A 19,073-nucleotide genomic window follows, 5' to 3' on the forward strand; every position below is an offset into this window, starting at 1 on the left:
CTAGTACGTTACGTCTGATTACCTTCCTTCCAGGAGTTCACCGTCACAACTCTATCTTGTTGCATCGAACAGCTGACCAGTAGCCGTCATTGCCACCCCTCGATGAGTCTCGCCACTTTCTTCGACCCAGTTAGTATTGGTTGTTGAGATCGTGGAGTCTCACTTGCCACCGATGGAAATCCACGTTCCCAACTGCAAGGGATCGCTGCAGCCATGCACGACATCGTGACGAGAATATTACTCCATTTATCCCGCCGGTCAAACCTGCAACCGAAACGCTGCACGCATCGTGTGTACCACACCCATCGACGCATGCGGTTCACACAGGCAGCATCCCTTTCCGAACTCAGCCGAACATGCCGTTCGCCTGCTTTGTTCGGCGTTGGCTGTTTGTGCGGTGCGAAAATCATGTAACGATATCCCAATGGACATGCGGGTATCTTAATGAACAGCGGCGTGCTATTCTTATACCAAACTCGCCACTTGGTCGAAGACGCGAAGACTGGCAGGTCCGTGTACATCGATGTTCTAGATATGCCTGAGTCAGCACAGGTGGCCAACCCGTGTTACCGGGAGCTGAGACGTTGTAGTCTTTAGGCAGTGCATTGTGTACGAGTTCTTTGAAGTCACAGTGATTCGATATCGTCGGGGTGTATTTGTGCTGCTTGTGTGTCCATACATCCCAGTGTAGCGGAGATTTCTGCCATTCAAGCTCTATCAGGGTGGCGGATATTAACGGTCTAGTATTTGTCTAGCTCACTCTTTCCGCCGGCTGCAAACGGCATCCTTCGCTGCGAGGAAGATCTGCCTTCTTATGGTACTTTTGTCTCGTCCCCCGACAGGAGCCATATGTTTTCCTGGAGTCGCCGTTCTATCAAGTATCCTGACGTTGTTCTCTCCGATCTTCTCGTATAACAGGCGGTACCCTTTGAAGGCAGCCCAGAGAGCGCGGGGCTTATCGGTCGGTGGGGTTCTCAGTAAAAATGGAAGCACTCGGTCAGTTCTTCATGCGTAGCAGCTTCCTTCAGAATCAGCTTACTGAGCTTCAAGTGCTTCCGAAGTGAGTGACTAAGTAATAATCACGTCTAGAGAACTGCCCTATTGACACATCGCCCTAGGTTACCATAAGCTACTCGCTTCAGGCTCAGGCTCTCAGCGTATATCTGCCATCAGCTACCCCTCCATGTATGGTACATGTCCGATTTAAGCGCCACACTATTACTGATTTTCATTGCCCATAATTGACACATATTGATATCACCTTGATGACTCGTGATGCTGGTTTTGTGGAGAAGTGATCTGAGGTTGTCCGTAAGCATCATGTATGTAACATTGTTCCCAAGTAGGGTGAGGTGTATCTCCTCACACGCGAATATTCATTGCGATCTCCTAAGATGGGGATGGCGACCCGTGCCCGTGGCGGTCCGGATGCATACCTGGTAAAATGGATCAAGCAGGCCATTCTGGAGGTGTATCGGACTGCGGATCTACCAGGATAAGGAGTTCTCTGGCGGATGGCCAGCTACATCGTGGCCCTCCCCGCTGGTTCGCCCGCGGGCGATGCACGCTTCGAGCGTCTTCGAGCGTATACGAAACGCAGCACCTCCAGCCCGGGTGATATCGCTTTAATGACTTGGCTCGCTTAACCTTTGCTCAGAGATTCTACTACTAATTGAAGGCTAACGCTGGAGTATACACAAGCTCCAGAGAACGCCGGTCCGTGGAAGTTGTGGGGATCCATCGCACCACGAGATTGAGTGAGCGGCAATGGGAGTGTGCATCGTGTCAGTAAGCTACTGCGATTAGCACGAGAGACTCCCGGGGTTATTGACACCCAGGTTGTATCCTAAACGTAAGAGTCCGATGTCCATGGTCGCCTCGAAAACTTGAAGGCCTTTAGAACGTGTTCTGACTGGGTTCTGACGCTCACTCTCGCGGATTCCTCACGACAAGGACGCTATAGGAGACTAGTCAAGACACCGACGAGCGAGGTCATCGGAAATTCGCAATGCGCGCATGGGCGATTTTCGGTAGTAAGAGGCGAGTTCCAAGTACCATGGGGAATTGTACCCAGAGTTGGCAATCACCTAGAAGATCGTCAGGGGAGAAACTGATTAATTGCCATCGGCCATTATTTATTCACCGAGTATCAGTGATCTCCATTGAAACCATGATGTTACGTTACGTTCGATGGGAATATGGGAGTGATGTCTGAAATAAGAATCGCAGAGCGATCTGGATTGTAATGATTTGGACGAATGCTCTATCGAGCAATGTCAGTATATCATGGCCATGGGAAATGCGTCCATTTCGATAACCCAGTTCCGTACTTGGTGTATGAGTGGTACCAGGTACGAGGGGAGTGGGACACTGTCCACAGCATCGGCGCGGAGTTATCATGGAGGCACGGGTTGAGACTCCGATTGGATCCACTGTTTGGTTCCCACGTGCCTTCCTCTTGCTTGCAATCCTCAACGAACCTCTGCCTCGAGGTCGCCTGGCCTCGGATGCTAAGGGCCTTACCCTGGCTTACCGCCTCGGCCAAGCTAGCGTAAACTCTAAAATGCTTCGTCCAACTGAAAATCCCGGTGCAGAAGAGCATGATCGTTTGGGGAAGTGCAGGCAGGATATATCCATCGATTGTCGCCGTTCTGTTATCGCGGTGGGTCAAATTCTCTCACACAAATCGTGGATACCCAAGGACTAACAGATCCATATGTCTTAATTGATGCAGTTTCCCACAGAAAACGAAGGATAGACGTCCTTATATTGCAGTGGCGTTATTGCGAGTTGTTTGATTTGCGTGGACGCCATCATAAATGGAAAGCGTGGACCTTTCTAGACAGAACGTGGCGACGATGCCTCGGCGAGATGGCTCTTTCCAGCTGTCCAAGGAGGTCGTTCTCCCCGACCGTGGAAGCGAGCTGCCTTAATGATCCCAAATCACTGATGCTGTGAACTGGTTTGAGTTGTAGTTGCAGGCAAGCCAGCTTTATGATTTCAGGCCGGTGACTTAAGTATTCTGAAGGATGAGGTTCCACTATATAATAACTTCGTCAGTTCACCTCTGCACTCATCCGATCACCCCGCTTCCACTACTGCTACTCGCTCGACTATGCTTGACGATCCAACGAACATCAGACTCCCCAGCATCAGCGAGTGGATGCCTGGCAAGTACCCCCCCTCCTTGTACTCTATGTCATATCTTCTCATGGCGTGTGTCTACAGAAGAGCCATTGGGTACACGCACAAAGGCCTACTATACAGCACAGGCGCAGGTCACCCAGATACGAAACAGACATTCACCACAACTCCCCGACGCCCGCATCCCTCCCTTGAGGGCAAGAGCGGACTCCTCGACTTCGTCGGGAGGGCCGCCCTCGAGGAGCTCGCCCACCAATGCGCAGCGGCCGCTGTCCCCCGCCTATAATAATAGCCATGAGTGTCGTACGGCCCGATCCCAGGGAGAGCATCACAACCCCACCACACGCTTTCTACCTCCGCACCAACAAGTTAGGGTTGCAGGTGTAGACCACGACGCAATGGACGTAGACGCCCCTCGCGGCGCTCGGCGGCCCGCCAGGGGAAGCGCTCCTTCTTACAGCATTCTCCAACCCGATCCGCACAGTGGCAAGCTGGAGAACATCGCATCCAATTCTTCATACGGCAGAGGAAGCCGGTCTCCAACTTCCCCGACTCGTAGTGGCATGGTGAATGGCTTCGATCCTATTTTCAGGGTGCCCCCTTTGCACAAGGTGGGCCCACAAGCGGAACGCCCACAACAAGGTTCAGGCAGTGGATCGCCATCAAGCATGGATGTGGACCCTCGCCACATGATAATATCCTTTCCTACCGCTCCCACCTCGCCCGCAGCTAGTCGCTACACACCCATCGATCGGAGCGAAAATCGGGATTCTGGTGTTGACGATTCTTCGACCCATGGTGGAGAGACGGGTAAAAAACACCTCTGCCCTGTTTGTGGTAGTCGTTTCAATCGTCCGTCCTCTCTTAGGATCCATATCAATACACACACTGGAGAAACTCGTAAGTTCCATGAATTCCTCTAGTAGGAAATGGAATACTGACGAAGAAAACGTCTAAACAGCTTTCAAATGTCCCTGGCCGGACTGTGGGCGTGAATTCAATGTCAACTCGAATATGAGGAGGCATTACAGGAACCATGCCTCTCCTGGATCATCTCGCAACGGCAGAGATGGAGGTACTCAGAAACGGCGGAGGCGGAGGACGACTGCTCCCAGCGCTGTTGAATACACCCCAGATACCCCCGTCCCAGGCTGCCACGCCATTCGACAGCAACAGAATGCACCGCACACATCAGGGCATCAACATCAACGAGCCTCATCTTTCAATCCCCCTCCAATCTCTACGCTCTCAGTGCGTGAGGGCTCTTTTGCGAGCGCGGGGACATCTGAGAGCGAAGATGGCGATGGATACGGACCATGCGATTCTGAGGACATTGATGAGCTCAGCGAGGACGATTTTCGTGGCCCATCGAGAGTAACACGACGGCCTGCGTTGTTACAGATCGCTTCTTCATCAACGGCTTCATCATCCCCGGTTTCGAGCCCTAGCCTCTCGGCCTCATCCTCAACCAGTCCATATAGCCGCACATCGGCTTCGTTATCGCCGCCTCCGCCAGGGCCTCACCCCCGTCCATCGCACCCATTTCTTATGCACAAGCAGGAACCCGGCTTTGAGGCCAGGATATTGATCAGAGGCAATAAACATGGAATTCTCTGATAACACATCCTCCTCTCCCTCCACATCGTGTTGACGCATCTTCGATTATCCCTATCCCTCCCCTCTGAAACCACCGCCCCACGGGCTTTACCCAGTCACAATCGCATTCGAAACACCATCATTGTTGCACTGGTGTGCGGAGTCCGCTCAAGTCGTAGCGATTTGAAGAAATCTCTCCCCTTCTTTTGGATAGTTCCCCGTTCCGAGTCTGCTTAGCTACCTGTCGAACCCCGTCCCCCAATTTGCTTTGAATTCGCTTTGAATATGTTCCCAGTGCTACTCTGCTATGTATGGAATTGCTCTCGTCGTCGCACAAAACCACATATCATGTATCCGTATCTACTAAATATCATTTATCACACGTATACGACAAAACACACCGACGTCTCATCTCTCCGAGTGTCAAGTGCCAATTATCGAGCATCGAGTATCGTTAAATCAATCTCCATCTCGATTTGATTTTGATGTAGTACTTACACAATTTTGTTGGTATCAACGATCAATCAACATAGTGTCGGTGCTGTGTTCTCATATGTTAAAATCTGGTGAGATTATACGCACTCAGACCTGAGAAATTAGAGCTGTGAATTTACCCAGAGGTTGTTCCAAAGGCGCATGGTTTCTGATAGCTTCTCGAGAATCCGAGGTGTTCGTCCTCAGAACAAATCAGTCAGAATCCGTGTTTCAAATCGAAGTTCTCAAATTCAATTCTCGTCGCACCTTGCAAGTCGAATATATTCCCCACGATGCCACGGGGAACACATGGACATGTTATGCCAATCCTGGACTCGGAGGTTGACCTTGAGTTGTTTATGCCAACCGGTTGTGTTGGGTCCTTGACTCCTCAATGAACTCGATAGATCTGATGAATCGTGATGTCCAGTGTATAGCCTGCCTGAGCGCAATCTGCTCGGACAGCCTCTGGGTCCCTGTAGAGGTCTGCTTCTTCTTGGCTGTGGCGGGGGTTGGGGTGGCAGTTCTACTATCAGCATCATCGTTATTATTGTCGCAAGGAGGAACTTGGACGCCTGTGTGTGACCGGCGTGTTTTGATCAGAATTCGGAGGGGTGGGCTGGTGCGGAGTTGCTCTATATGTTTCGTTTCCCGGCGCCATGCCTTCTCAGAGAGTCCTTTGTTACCGAAAGCAGACGGAAGCCTGGGGCTTCTGCGTGTGCCACACCAGCAAGCCATGAGGGAGACGGTATTGGCTCCAAAGTGTTCGGACATTCGAAACAAGATAGAAGAGATAGTAGAAGATAGATCGAGGGCTAGACAACAGTTGCGCCCCCCTTGTTCCCAGTCGAGGAGCTTAATCCATCATACATAAGGTTCCAAGGGAGAACGGATTCTGCAGCAGACGTGTACACCGCCTGAGAAGGGCAGATATGGCCAGCAGATGCTTCAAGATTCCGCCTGGCATGGCAGCCTCTGCTAACTTGATAGTTATAATCAGGGGCTAGTACGATGAATAGGGGACTCCCTTACTCCACTAATCCGTGAAATCAAAGAGATTGAAATTGACACTGATCTACGTAAATGCTGCTTATCTCTTCGATTCGAAATATACACCGTCATAAACGTGTAAATAGACCCCAGTTGATCTTCTCTAGTAGGAGCTTCTAGAGCCTTATGGATTCGCACGTTGAAGGCCCCAAAAGTATATCAATGGCCGAGATGATTCTCTCCATAATAAACGCACAGCTTCTGCGCTCAAAGTGCCTGCGTTCCGATGTTCTGACCCGTCGCATCTCGGAAATAGAACGAGTGATGATAACCACCAGTACCGCCCTCGAATCCACTGGAGTGAGAGCCTGGCTATGTGTAACATGGACCACCAGATTGATGGACTTATACGAGGGGATGAAGCGAGAAGTAAGAAGTAAAGATTGAGCGGAGAACAAATATATATCAAAGTTCAGAGGGCGGAGCACGGAAGCGTTTCCGTCCTAGAAATGCTTTACGACGGCAGGTAGACTAGTATCAATGAAGGACAGCCACTTTGTCACCGGTCACTATTTGTGATAGCCAATCTTACGACCCTGCTTTGTTACTGTAAGGATTGCACCTGCGGATTTCCCTAGTATAACCCACCGATGAGGAGTTCTCCTGTGCCCGGTGTCACCGAGATCCAAGGCTTCTCGTGATCGCGCAATAGAGCTCCAACAACTCCCTCTGTAGGAACTAGAACAATTGAGCATTGGCTTCACACACATATTGTCAAAGATGAACTGAGCTTGGTTCGTTGGGTGATGTATTTGTTCCGGGATAGGGGGGATACATTGCAGCAAAGATAAGATCAAGTTTCATATCAGCGACATTGATTATCATCGGGGTCTCCCGGATCGCGCCCAGCGCGTTTGAGTCTTCACGGCGACATCAACCGAAAACCATCGCGATGACCGAAGCAAGACCTTGGATCTACAGGTGCCTCAGGCCGACGGCAAACTGTACTCGGCATTCGTTCGACGTGCCGCTATATGAACCTGGTGGCGTACAGAGAAGGTTCAGTAGATTTGACAACTCGATTGTAAGCCCGCAAGACTCGAGTGGAGGCCCGGGGCCCCCGGGACGGTGCTGTAACATGGTTTGATCCAGGGGACTGTGCATTGATTGATGATACGTGGTATTGGTTGCAGGAAAATCATGAACCAAGTCCCGTGGCCCCATGACCTTGACGAGTGAATACGCGGACCAAATTTGGGGGTTATCCATCATGTATCGACTTGGGGCAACGCGGAGATCAGAAAGGCGATAATTATAACATTGGGCGAGCGCGCAATGGAACTTCGTGGGCAAGTTCTGATGCTATTGTATAGCGCACCGTGATTCGGATCGAGGATATTGTCCTAGAGGGGAAGAAATGTGGAGTAGGATGGGCGTCCTCATCTTGCAGATCTTGTTGCTCGATATTGCATTCAGAAACGACCCAGCGGTTTAGAGCTTCTGGATTAGGCAGAACGGTTCGTGCACACAGTATATGTCAAACAAGAAGTACTAAGCAATCCTATTAGTGGACCCACAGACCGTGGAGGTAAGAAATTTGCTTTTAGGTCCCCAGTGCCTGCCCTGATATCGGGCGCTTCGTTGGGATGTAACTGGCGACATCCTGTGAAACATCGTTACCTGTTACGAGAATTCCCTCTAGCTTTGGCCAAGGATAGGAACGGTCGCCGCTAACATCGTCTTCCCACAGCGAATCGATGGCTTCATAGAAAGTCTCGACGTCCTGTACTGCATCCAAAACGAGACATTTCAAATTCGGGAATGCCTCGAATAGCCGATAATCCTCGAAGGTCGGGGTGTATACGATTTTGTGGAATATGAGAGTGGTTACGTGTGGGAATCGAGTGGGGTGGCATTCGCACAGGCTCTCAAGGGAATGGAGAAAGACGTCCCAGTCTGAAATCCAGCTGACTTCTAAACGCTCCAAATTTGGCGCATCAAGGATATTGAGAATCGTAGACTGAGTGTCGCTTGAACCGTAGGTTAAACATAGGGAGCGGAGATTGGGTAAATCAATGATGGGATACGTAGTGTTAGGGACAAGGCCTACTCGACCAGTTGAGATTGCGAGGTGAGTGAGATTTCTTGGTGCGGCAAGAAAGTCGTAGAATTGACCCCATTCACAAGGATGGTTGAGAGCGCGAACAATTTCGAGGCGGGACAGGGAAGGCCGCTCGAACGACTCCTTGGTTACAGGAATGAACCCAAAGGTTCGGAGAGATTTTAGCGAGGGTAGGCCACCCATAAAGATATTAAAGAGGGGCCCAATATCGACCGGCGAAAATTTGGTTTCATTTTGAGCGAGCTGAAGATGTTCTAGACGGGGGGCAGACGCACACTCCAGCAATGATAGGAGACCTCGAAGGTACTGGCGGCGAGCCGAGATACGGAGGAATCGCCATCTACCGATATGTTCGTGTAAACGAGAAAATGTTGAGAGCAGCGTGGCTCTACCGTCCGCCGTGGAGTCGTAACCGTATTCGACGGCGATGGTGAGAGGCGAGCGACGAGATCTCTGAATGCAAATATCAATCGATGGACTTTCTGTGGGGGTAACGCAGATGGTTGACCACAGCGAAGGGGTCATTCCCACAGTGTTCCATCGCTTTGAAACGCAACAGAACGATGCTAAGGAATGTAGATCGGCAGAGAAGTTCTGAGGCGTGGCTGCGTGGGTAGCCTCCTCAAAAATCAAGAGGAGGACCTCGAATGGTAGACGAGAGACCAAGTCAATCTTCTGCATAAATGGCTATATTGATAAGTAAGAATTCCGTCGTCCGGTGGGACACAATAGGCCACTCACCAGTTTTTGGGTGACAATTGTTAGCGGTGCGTGTCAATCAGCCCATTGTGCCCACCTTTTAACTTACGTCGAGTGGCGACGGAGCCACCCGGATGATCTGAGGACAATGGACTGCTGAGATACAATTTTTCATTTCAAACAATAGGTCGAGAACTTGTCGTGGATGATACAATCTACCTAGAGACGCGTGTCCTGCAAAAGCTGCAGGGGGCTGGGCAAACGACAGACTGCTGTGCTCACGAAGACAATTAGCCTGTTGCGAGCTTGATCCACCATGACGACGATCCAGGAACGCAATCGCTGTCGTTCCACAGAGGTTGCAAGCAAGAATTGTCTGTGCTTGAGTCAGTACACGAACGAAAATCGTCAAGAACGATGTCCAGCTCAGCGCAGAGAAAATGGTGGAAGGACATTTTGATTTATGGGAAGTGAAATGTATGACTATATTCGCACGCAGATACACTACGTTATGTTGTCAGTAAGGCTCAGCGCTCATCCGCTATCTCACACTTACTTTAAGCATCTTGGCGCTTTAGCCTTCGAGAATCACTGGTGAGCTTGCCAAAGTACGTAATCAAACTATGATGAGTTATCTGGATTCTCACCTTATAAGTCTGAGATAACAATACCAACATTATCCTCAACTGAGATAAACATGGTCTCCACCTGGGTGGTGCAACAAACAGTGACAGAAACAGAAATGGATCGCTGGCGATGATGCGGTAAGTATCCCACCCGCCGCGCCGCGATGGATATGTGACTCGATATATATATCAATCTCAACGCTGTTGAAATTGAACTGAATCCGGTGCGACTTCGAGGATCGGTTCGATTATTCGACTTGATATGTAGTTTGGAAATTTTCTAAAATGGCTAAATGGCAATAGCATGCACTTGCTCTCAAGGCTGTCTCAAGAAGCGAAGCGCAGCGCCAAAGGCCGTTAGCCGGGAGTGGGCGGCCGTGCTTCATGGAAAACAAGAGCAAAATTTTCAACAAATGTCATCGACATCAACGTTTCAGTAAGGAATGGGAGATTGCACAACATCTCGCGCCCAGTCCACACGCTGATGTCAACCCCTGCGGAACCGAAGCAAACGAGCGCTGACACAGAAGCATATCCTGGGGTGCAGCAAGAAGCGTTCTTGCATCATGCATCAATCATTGGTGATGTTATCATTTCTCTACTGAACGTGACAACTAGTCCTATGAATAGAATGTCCTGCGTGCCGGATGACACAATTACACTGATGGTTCGTGAAATGTCCATAGCGGTGTTGGTAAATACTTGGGTGAGATAGCCACCGAGAAATTTCAGAGTCTAAGAAGTCGGCGGGCGGAAGGTAAAAGAAGCTGCGAGAGATTGGCTGATTCTGATGCTATCACAAGCAGCCCAGGATGCTGCTGCGCTGAAGGTGTTTAGCCCGAGGCGTAGGTTGTTCCGTTGGGATTGTCCAGGCCTACTTCCACGCCACCATGGCTAATATCTGATATCGATGATATGGCATACGAAGAGGGCGAACGTATGCCTCCTACTTCTGCATCATGATCGCTCTGGCACACGACGGAGCTTCGTTGCAGGAGCACCGGCTGTTCTTGGTACATTGGATCAATGCTATCCACTGGCGAGTTTTGGGATTGGTAACTTGTAGTGGTGGTAGCAGTGGCAATAGCAGGATCGTAATCGTAATCGATATATTGGGAGTCGTCCTCGTCGGGGAGAGCTATGGATAGCAGAGGGGTGGAGAAAGAAATAGGACTGGCCCTGAGGCCAGAATCCGCCACATAATTGAAGGTACTGGTTCCACCGCAATCGGGGTCGTATGGAAGAGGATGTGAGTACGTCGGGGCGGAGGCTGATTGGGGGTATGGATTGATATTGCTGCTATACAGCCTTCCCGAACCAGAAATAGTGCGAGTATGGATGGGCGATAATCTTGATCCGGGTGGAGAGTCTGGCGGTGGAAGAGGGGCTTGTTTCCCGTAAGCAGAGTAAGGCGTGCCGTTCCAAGATGTATGGGGAGAGTCCGAGCTGAATGAGCGGGCGGACGATAGCGGTGTTAGGGAGAGATTGGTGCCTGAGGCATTGGATGGGGTGTTGTAGTTGTGATTCTGGGATGTAGATGAAAGAGATGGGGAGTAAAACGTCGCGGAAGGAGGTGGTAGATCTGGGTATACATACGGCGTAGTAGTATGCCCATTCATCCCCGCAGCAGTGACATTGCCGCCAGTGCTACCTTGGTTTGGTGGAGGTGATGGAGACTTCCGATCTTTGCATCGACGCCCGCTCAAAGTGATAACTCTCGGTCCGAATCTGCATACCTCACAACTCTCATATCGAGCGTCGATCATTACTCCGTCGCAGAGGGGACAGAGCACGTCTTGTCCGGTCTTAGGTTTGACGCCTTGTCGTCGTTGGGTCCTAGTCGTTTCTTCGCGACATCGCCTACACCGTCGGTACCTAGCCTCAGATGGATGTGGGTCCAAATCGTTCGGGCACTTGGTGCACTTGTTGGTCTTCATTTTCTTTGCCCGCTTCGAACATAACGAGAGGAGTGCTTATAGCGGAAGAGCGGCGATATACGGAGTTGCTACTCACAGACTGTGCGGATCGACCGTCCTTCTTTTCGTTCAAACATGACGTGCAACTCTTGCGTGCGTCTCCTGGAGGCATTGCGGCGTGACACTTCGAACATTTTGATTCGACAAATGTTAATAAGGGAACCTGCCCGTCTAAATACGACAGCCACAGTCAGATAAATACCGTGTAGGTACGAGTTAAAATAGTAACTGAAGACATACTATGTGATGCTCTTGACCTATGTCCGACCATTGTGGTGATGGAGGATCCATCATGATGGTCGGTGTATTTAAGTCGAGGGTTCGAGACTACCACAAGGATAGTGGATGGGGCAATCGCGAGCTCGTAGCTAGGAGAAAACAAGGCATTGTCTCCGTGCGCGAAGTATAATTGCATCACCAGAAACTCGTGTCGAGGGCATTGGCGAGTTCATTATGCGGACCCACAAGGGCCCACAACTTCAAGTAAGATAGATGTCAGGACCCAGGACCGGACGCGAAGAACACGCTGCTCTGTCGAGGTGGCTATGACGACGCACGAGCGTTAACGCGATTATTGTATTTCTTGCCGCAACCACCCGCAACCTCACTCTTTGGGAGAAGAAGAATTACCGTAAATAGATGCCTTGTTGACGTTGGCTAAAGCGTACCTTGCTGCAGTTGCGTTCTGCGAACGGAGCAATCACTTGGGACGTTACCGCGGTTGGGACCTCCGTCGAAGAGAAATGTCGTTGATTTCAACATATAGAGCCAGCACCCGACGAGGGGAAATAGTAAAGCGGCGCGACAGCTGCTACAAAATTGAGGACGAGAGTTGTGATCTATATTATAGTTATTACCTTGTTTTAGCTTCAGTCAGAAATGCCGCAATCTTATGTTGAAACTGACTGTGGGAAAGTATGATATGATGCACCGTCGGCACCACCAACTCGGCGTGGTTGGACCCGGTGTTTCCGCTGCCTAAAGCCACTTGGACGTTAGAAAAATTCTTGATGACAGGCAGCAGATGGCGCCGCTATCCACCGCTGCACGGAGCTTGTCGCAGAAGCGCCGATTGAGGAATCTGACTTTTATCTTTATGTCCTGGGCAAAGATCAGACATCATCATCACAGCTTCTGGACCGCCTCGCTCAAATACCACCGAACCATGCGATGCGCGCTTCAATCCCTAGTGTGCGCTCAGTTTGAGACCACCATCATCCCACTCCTCGAGTTACAATGCGTGTCGCGTCGTTGTTCACCTTCTCAACTCTTGTGGGAACTTTTACGTGGGCGTTCGATCCACGGAGCTACTCGAAACAAGTTGCGACATGTCCAGGCGTTTTGAGGACCAGTGAGGGGAACACGGTGGTGGATTTGCACCTTCGTGAGTTTGCATTCAGTGTGGAGAAGCGAAACAATGCTGATCAGCGAGTGCACCGTAGGATATGTTGATATCAATCCAAGTGCGAAGCGCACAGTACTGATGGTACATGGTTGGCCAAGTCTTTGGAGTTCGTGGTCGAACCAGATTGAAGAGCTCAAGGTGCGCACGCGCTGTCTCTCCTAGTCGTCTTTGGGTATATAGCTCTCCTCAATGTGATCCATGGATAGAATGACTACCACCTCGTCGTCCCAGACATCCGTGGCTTCGGCGAATCGACACACCCGGGGGACGTCGAGAGCTCGGGTACCATCAACGATATAGCCGGAGACATGGCGTGCATCCTTGCCCACGCGAACGTCGAATCGGCGATCTGCTTAGGGTGCGTGCTTCTTCGGTCTTCCTTTCCCTCGATCGGGCAGTACTCATTGAAGTATTTGTTGTGTGGTCTATAGACATGACTGGGGGACGCAAGTATGCTACGAGTTCGCAAGAAGTCGGCCAGACGTGGTAGAGGCCGTCATAGGTTCTGTGATACCCGTAAGTATAGCTTCATCTCACTCTTTTGCACCTAACTCATTACCGGTAACCCATAACCCATCCCTATTGCCCAGTATATCCCGGCCCACGGCGACTACATACCCATGAAAGCCCTCGTCCCCATGCTCCCCAAACTCGCCTACCAGCTCTTCTTCAGCGGCAACACGTCGGACGCCGTCAAAGAGCTCGATGCGGATATCAGACGGACGATCAGGGGCACGCTGAGGACGGTGGATAGCGCTCCCCCAGGGCACTTTTTGATGAGCGGGGAGACGTTCCTTGGGGCTTGGGATGGTGTTGAGGAGGTGAGCTTGGTTTCTCGCTATCGGCGGAGGGGCGCGGGACTTACGTAGTGGACCAGATCCCGTCCGTGCCATTCTTTTCGAAAGATGAAGAAGATTACTTCGTCGAACAGTTTAGTATCCAGGGATTCAAGAACAGTACGCCTCCCTCCTCCCCTCCGAGCTTATGCTAACCTCACTCTGCTCCCCTCTTCTTCTACCATTCCCTAGCCCTGCAATTTTACACGAATGGCGTACGTACCCACTTGCTCATACATACCTAATTCTTACTAAACCAAATTACAGAACCGCTATCTGTCCTGGGAGCACGCACATTCGCAGGGGAACCATACGATCCCTCAACCCGTCCTGAGCATTCTTCCTCTAGATGTACGTGTTCCTCTTCATAAACTCTGCGTATAACGGCAAACCTAAGTCAATCCCGTTCGATGTAGGATCCGGTCGCTGACTGGGAGGTTGCAGCCAAGCTGCTAGGCTCTGGGGAGTTTATCCCTAAGTTGACAACGAAGGTAAGTTTCTGCGTTCTTTCCCTCAAAGTACATAATATGTACAGCTCGCTAACGTCGTTTGATGCAGATGCTACCCGGCGCACACTGGGTGCAGATCGAGTACCCTAGAGAGTTCAACGCCATTATGCGTGAGTGGCTAGAGGGATTCTCGCGTGCTGGTGGTCCACCTCCTTCGTCTTCGCATGACGAGCTGTGAGCGCTGTAAGCCATCATGACGCATCACGCATATGGCGGAAGGAGAAGGTAAAAGCTAACAAATGTATATAGTTTCAAACCATAGTTGGCGATGCTCGAATAAATAGTCGGCGCCGTGGTAGCAATAGTTGACCGTTACACGAGGGACTGTAGAGCAATTGACAACCAAAAGTACAGCAGTTCGTACATCCATGCGACTATGTCTGTATTTTCCTCTTTTTCTTCCCACCAATATCCCAGGCGTCTTCCCCATCCAAGTCCATGGCGTTGTCGTCGCCGCTCCCCTTCTTCAGCCCCTTCATCTTCTTCCCCACCAACTTGCTCAAATCCTGCTTCCCTACGTGCACCCGCCCTCTCAGATCGCCCATCTCGTCCACCTCCATATTCTTCCTCTTCTTCCCCAGCCCGCTCTCAATGTCCTTCTTCACGACCTTCGGCCTCTTCATCGCCTGCTTCCACGTCTCCGTATCCGCATCCTGGTGTCTGCGCATGACCAAGTCGAGGGCGGGGCCCATGGGGGTGAGCTCGACGCGCGGGACGCGAGTGCCAGACGGAAGGAGCTGGGTAGTGTATGCACGTATGTGCACTTTTGGGAGGTTGAGGTTGGTGGTGGTCTCAGGGGAGGCGGTGGTGAGTCCGGCGGGTGTGGGAGAGAGGGAAACACTGATAACGTGCTCGAGTCCATTGAGACATATTGAGTCAATGACTTCGCCGTTGAAGAGGCTTATAAGGAGGGATTTTAGTTGGATGAATCGCGGATGTGTGTCGAATAGTTCAGAGGCGAAGTGCATGAGTGGTTTGTTGCCTGGTCTGGGTTTGGGTGTCTATCGGATAACAGTAAATTTGAAACCTTTAATGAGGTGGATGTCTAGGAGCGGAGACGTACCTTAAATGAATCCATACTTTTGTGCTCTTCCACTCCAACTTCACACATGTCCAACACCCGTCCATCATACATCCTGACCAAAGTAAGCCCATGCGGCCGCTTTTTGGTCGTCTGCCCGATAACAAACAACGATGCATCGTTCTTGGCCGCCCAGAACTCCAAAGATGATTGTGAAGTTGAGCCTGAGCTTGATGTAGTGGCATCAAATGGGTGAATATCGTTTTTCTTGGAGAATGAGATGCAATGCGGTCGTTTGAGGGCCATCTGCGTAGAAGCGTATTAAGTGCAAGGGGTGGGGCGGATTCGTACACGGAATTGAGCTCACCAGATCTTTCATAACTGAACTAACCCGCTCCCCTGCATGTGTTCCTTTTACGAAGATCGCAGTCCGTGCATCCTCGATCTCTTTCGGCGCTCGAGCATCAAGGGCTCGTTTTGAGCGTGCATTTTTGGGTCGCCTGGAGCATGAATCGTATCAGAAGCTATATGACCGAGAAGAGATGACCTACACCGTTCGTAGCATGTTCGTGAATTCGTTCTGTCGAAAGCCTACTCGACGGCGATATCTCACTGAAAGTTTTTGATGGGCGCTTGTCTCGTGTCACGTGATGCTCCTATCAAAGCCTCTAAATTCGTTCGAACCTCATTTGAATTTAGAACTTGCCTTGTGTGGACGGTTGGGCGGGATTTGCCAACTAGGAGACCGAAAGTTGCGGCGGACATCACTAGCACACCATGACAGGAAGGCTCTCGAGTAATTGGTTTCACAAGGAGACCCCCTATTCCAGGGAAACTCAGGCAAATTCGGCTGTCGGGAGCTTTACCTTGCAACCATCATCATGCAAGTTCCTCAATTGCCTTCAGAGATTATCTGCCAGATCCTTGAGCTTGCAGCCCAGTCATCGACGTGCCTCGCCATCTGCCAAGTCAGCTCATGGGCCCGCGCACTCGCAATGCCTTATCTGTTCCAGACGGTCAAGCTGAAGAGTTACACGCGAATGGAACACTTCATGCGAACGCTCATTCCCCTCGATCCTCACGCTCGCGAAACCCCTTCCTCCTCCTCCATAGTATCCAGCAGCATCAGCAGCATCACGAAGAAAGCTCTGGGGAAAAGGGAGCCCGCGAACTTTGTGCGCCACCTCTGGGTTCGCGATTTGTCGATCCATGTGTTTACTTTGTCGAGAGTTTGCAAAAACCTGACACATATCGCAATGGATCAGAGCACGATGGTCATGCTTGTGTCTATGTCCAGCATGGTGCCGTCCCCCGAACGGTACAAGGATCTTCACTTATTCCTGTTCGGACGCGAACGCTTGCAGTACCATGTCCTACTTCATCCACCTCCACCTAACGCCACCACCCTCAGAATCACACACGTGCACTTTGCAGAACCAGTAGCCTACACCGATGAGAGTTTCAACTTCATAGCCTTCCCGTTCCCCCGACTCACCCACATGGCAATGCCGCTTCACCCTTCCAACTCATCGAAGGACGACCTCGTCGTTCTGATAACCCTGCTCCTTGCTGCGCCGAAGATGGAGATGCTGCTTCTTATACTGTATGAAGACGTGATTGATGAGGACACTGCTGGGAGAGTTGTCGATACATTTCGCCGATATCGCCCGATGAACCCGGGGTCGTTCCTCCTCAGGACGCCTCGAGACGACCTAGAGTCGCAATGGGAACGGGAAATCTATGGTGCAAAGAGTATTTGGGAGAGGGGCGAGGAATACACGCGGAGTCTGTTGGCTCAGGACGTTGCTAAGAACGAATGACCTCCGTCAACTGCTATACGTGTTGGTGTGAGGGCTGGGCTTATTGTAAATTCGGACAAGCCAGTGGTCACGGCTCAAAAACCCTTTAGATCGTAAGGCCATAATAGTAGGTGTGAACGAATGAGTCGGCCATTGCCGCCCTTCTCACAGGATTGGGGCGCTCCATTCGGCTTTCTATTTGTGAGCGTTTCCTTCTCAGTACGCCTATCAGTAAGGAAATCAGTGGTTGAACGAAATCCGAAGACCAGGACCAGTATGTAGGCGATCAACTCGAAGAGGTATGCCTCATCGCATCATTCTTCCAAGCGCACGCAGATTCAAATTCAAACTCACAGAATCTGCTCGAAGCCGACGGTTGCGCGATATCGGTGGTCTAATCATTGGAGAACGTAATATCACCCATCCCCGAAATCCTGGCGTCAATATTCGAGTATGTCATCGATCTGGAGATTCCGCAGAGCTTCGTTCCCGTATGTCCCGTAGACCGACTTTCGCTTCTTCAAGCTTCAAGCCCGGAGGGTGTATACCCACATGGTGCGCACTTGCAGCGCGCTCTATCCTTCTACTAACGATACTCATCAATCAGGAATCATTCATAGAGGATAGTATCTCGACCAACAACGAAGCACTCAACCCTGATCGCACATCGCATCCACGGGGAACAACTCCTCTGCTCGACGTCCGGCCGCACCTCATACCCCCTATGTACGTCTCCCGCGAAGACGAATACGAAGAACTGTTAGCCCGAGGTGCCACCCGCCTCATGTGCGAGACGTTCGAGCTGCAATTCAAACCCGGAGTTGGCATCGTCGCGTGGGCCGACCAGAATATCTTCGACGAGTTCACCGGAGAAGGCATGAAGAAAGGCGATCGGTGGAAGATCCGTTTGGGGAGGTGTATCCAGCTCGACGAGGAAGACTTGGATGGATCCCAGTTTGTTGAGGACTTCCTCGAGGACGCCGTTTTGTTCCCCCTGCATTTTCCGCTCAGCAATCGCGTGGCGGAGCGGTGGGAGACGGTTGAGGTTACCCCGGGCGTCTGGGAAACGCGGCTCATGCTTGATGTCGATGACCAGTGTGTGCAGGACGACGCAGAAGGCGATGTAGGTGCAGATGCAGATGCAGATGGTGGTGGTGAAGACGGCGATAACGAATACGACGACGACGACGATTCTGACATGGACGACGATTTATACGATCCGCAGACGTTCCCTGACCTTGTAGACACCAACGAAGCGCACATAAGACATTTGCTCCAAGAGGATCTCGCGCTGGGACCCCTCGATGACGTGGATCCTCAAGCGCTGGGCATCACTGTCAATCCCGACAACGTTGTTGTCCAGGCTGGATACGAGTCTGACGGATCAGTTTCCGTGCAAGACGGCCATGAAAGCGAAACCATATCCGTCGATGTAGACGAGAGCGACGCCGATCCGGCGTGGGAAATCAGCGCGAATGTCTCTGATGCTGCTTGGCCCGGCTCTGATTTCGAGGAAGCAGACTGGGCGAGGAAAAGCAAGACACTTTCTCCCAGTGATGAAGTTGACGGCAAGGACCCTGTGGACGAGGATATGGATTCTTACAGTGAGAGCGACTCAGACTCTGCTGAAATGCTAAGTGGTGACGAGGCAGTCGTGAGGAGATAACCTCCAATCATATAGCTCGTTAGTACCAAGATCTATGTATTGAAACCCCCCATGGATTTCTCAGCCTACAACTCAATTCTCATAACCGCACTGATCACACTGGTATTCGCTCGGTTCAAACACATTGCAGACATGGTCAGACCAGCCTGCATTGAGTTCTGGGACGTAAGAAAGAGACGTAAATCAAAATATATGTGGCCGCAACAAAAC

At 51.0% G+C, this 19,073-nt stretch overlaps 8 protein-coding genes across 8 annotated transcripts; 5 read left to right on the forward strand and 3 right to left on the reverse strand.

Annotated features, from left to right (window-relative positions):
* Positions 1 to 3,115: 3,115 nt before the first annotated feature.
* On the forward strand, positions 3,116 to 3,430 carry PC9H_005740 (uncharacterized protein; the record flags this gene model as incomplete). The annotated part of the gene is made up of 2 exons (XM_036775300.1): positions 3,116 to 3,174; positions 3,229 to 3,430. The coding sequence occupies 2 exons, from the start codon at positions 3,116 to 3,118 to the stop codon at positions 3,428 to 3,430; spliced, it is 261 nt and encodes an 86-aa protein (XP_036633802.1).
* A 112-nt stretch (positions 3,431 to 3,542) lies between these two features.
* Positions 3,543 to 4,761, forward strand: PC9H_005741 (uncharacterized protein; the record flags this gene model as incomplete). The annotated part of the gene is made up of 2 exons (XM_036775301.1): positions 3,543 to 4,044; positions 4,106 to 4,761. 2 exons carry the CDS (start codon positions 3,543 to 3,545, stop codon positions 4,759 to 4,761), a joined length of 1,158 nt encoding a protein of 385 aa, XP_036633803.1.
* Positions 4,762 to 7,807: 3,046 nt separating this feature from the next.
* PC9H_005742 (uncharacterized protein) lies at positions 7,808 to 9,007 on the reverse strand (the record flags this gene model as incomplete). The annotated part of the gene is made up of 1 exon (XM_036775302.1): positions 7,808 to 9,007. The coding sequence occupies one exon, from the start codon at positions 9,005 to 9,007 to the stop codon at positions 7,808 to 7,810; it is 1,200 nt and encodes a 399-aa protein (XP_036633804.1).
* Positions 9,008 to 10,484: 1,477 nt separating this feature from the next.
* On the reverse strand, positions 10,485 to 11,739 carry PC9H_005743 (uncharacterized protein; the record flags this gene model as incomplete). The annotated part of the gene is made up of 2 exons (XM_036775303.1): positions 10,485 to 11,600; positions 11,665 to 11,739. 2 exons carry the CDS (start codon positions 11,737 to 11,739, stop codon positions 10,485 to 10,487), a joined length of 1,191 nt encoding a protein of 396 aa, XP_036633805.1.
* A 1,305-nt stretch (positions 11,740 to 13,044) lies between these two features.
* Positions 13,045 to 14,555, forward strand: PC9H_005744 (uncharacterized protein; the record flags this gene model as incomplete). Its single annotated transcript, XM_036775304.1, has 9 exons — positions 13,045 to 13,170; positions 13,239 to 13,390; positions 13,464 to 13,548; positions 13,623 to 13,853; positions 13,910 to 13,988; positions 14,061 to 14,083; positions 14,136 to 14,219; positions 14,285 to 14,359; positions 14,427 to 14,555. The coding sequence occupies 9 exons, from the start codon at positions 13,045 to 13,047 to the stop codon at positions 14,553 to 14,555; spliced, it is 984 nt and encodes a 327-aa protein (XP_036633806.1).
* A 196-nt stretch (positions 14,556 to 14,751) lies between these two features.
* On the reverse strand, positions 14,752 to 15,963 carry RPF2 (rRNA-binding ribosome biosynthesis protein rpf2; the record flags this gene model as incomplete). The annotated part of the gene is made up of 4 exons (XM_036775305.1): positions 14,752 to 15,378; positions 15,441 to 15,704; positions 15,766 to 15,898; positions 15,950 to 15,963. 4 exons carry the CDS (start codon positions 15,961 to 15,963, stop codon positions 14,752 to 14,754), a joined length of 1,038 nt encoding a protein of 345 aa, XP_036633807.1.
* Positions 15,964 to 16,279: 316 nt separating this feature from the next.
* PC9H_005746 (uncharacterized protein) lies at positions 16,280 to 17,218 on the forward strand (the record flags this gene model as incomplete). The annotated part of the gene is made up of 1 exon (XM_036775306.1): positions 16,280 to 17,218. The coding sequence occupies one exon, from the start codon at positions 16,280 to 16,282 to the stop codon at positions 17,216 to 17,218; it is 939 nt and encodes a 312-aa protein (XP_036633808.1).
* A 280-nt stretch (positions 17,219 to 17,498) lies between these two features.
* PC9H_005747 (uncharacterized protein) lies at positions 17,499 to 18,863 on the forward strand (the record flags this gene model as incomplete). The annotated part of the gene is made up of 3 exons (XM_036775307.1): positions 17,499 to 17,648; positions 17,702 to 17,752; positions 17,805 to 18,863. 3 exons carry the CDS (start codon positions 17,499 to 17,501, stop codon positions 18,861 to 18,863), a joined length of 1,260 nt encoding a protein of 419 aa, XP_036633809.1.
* Positions 18,864 to 19,073: the final 210 nt, after the last annotated feature.

Source organism: Pleurotus ostreatus (genome assembly GCF_014466165.1).
Source record: "Pleurotus ostreatus strain PC9 chromosome Unknown scaffold_3, whole genome shotgun sequence".
Taxonomy (NCBI): Eukaryota; Fungi; Basidiomycota; class Agaricomycetes; order Agaricales; family Pleurotaceae; genus Pleurotus; species Pleurotus ostreatus.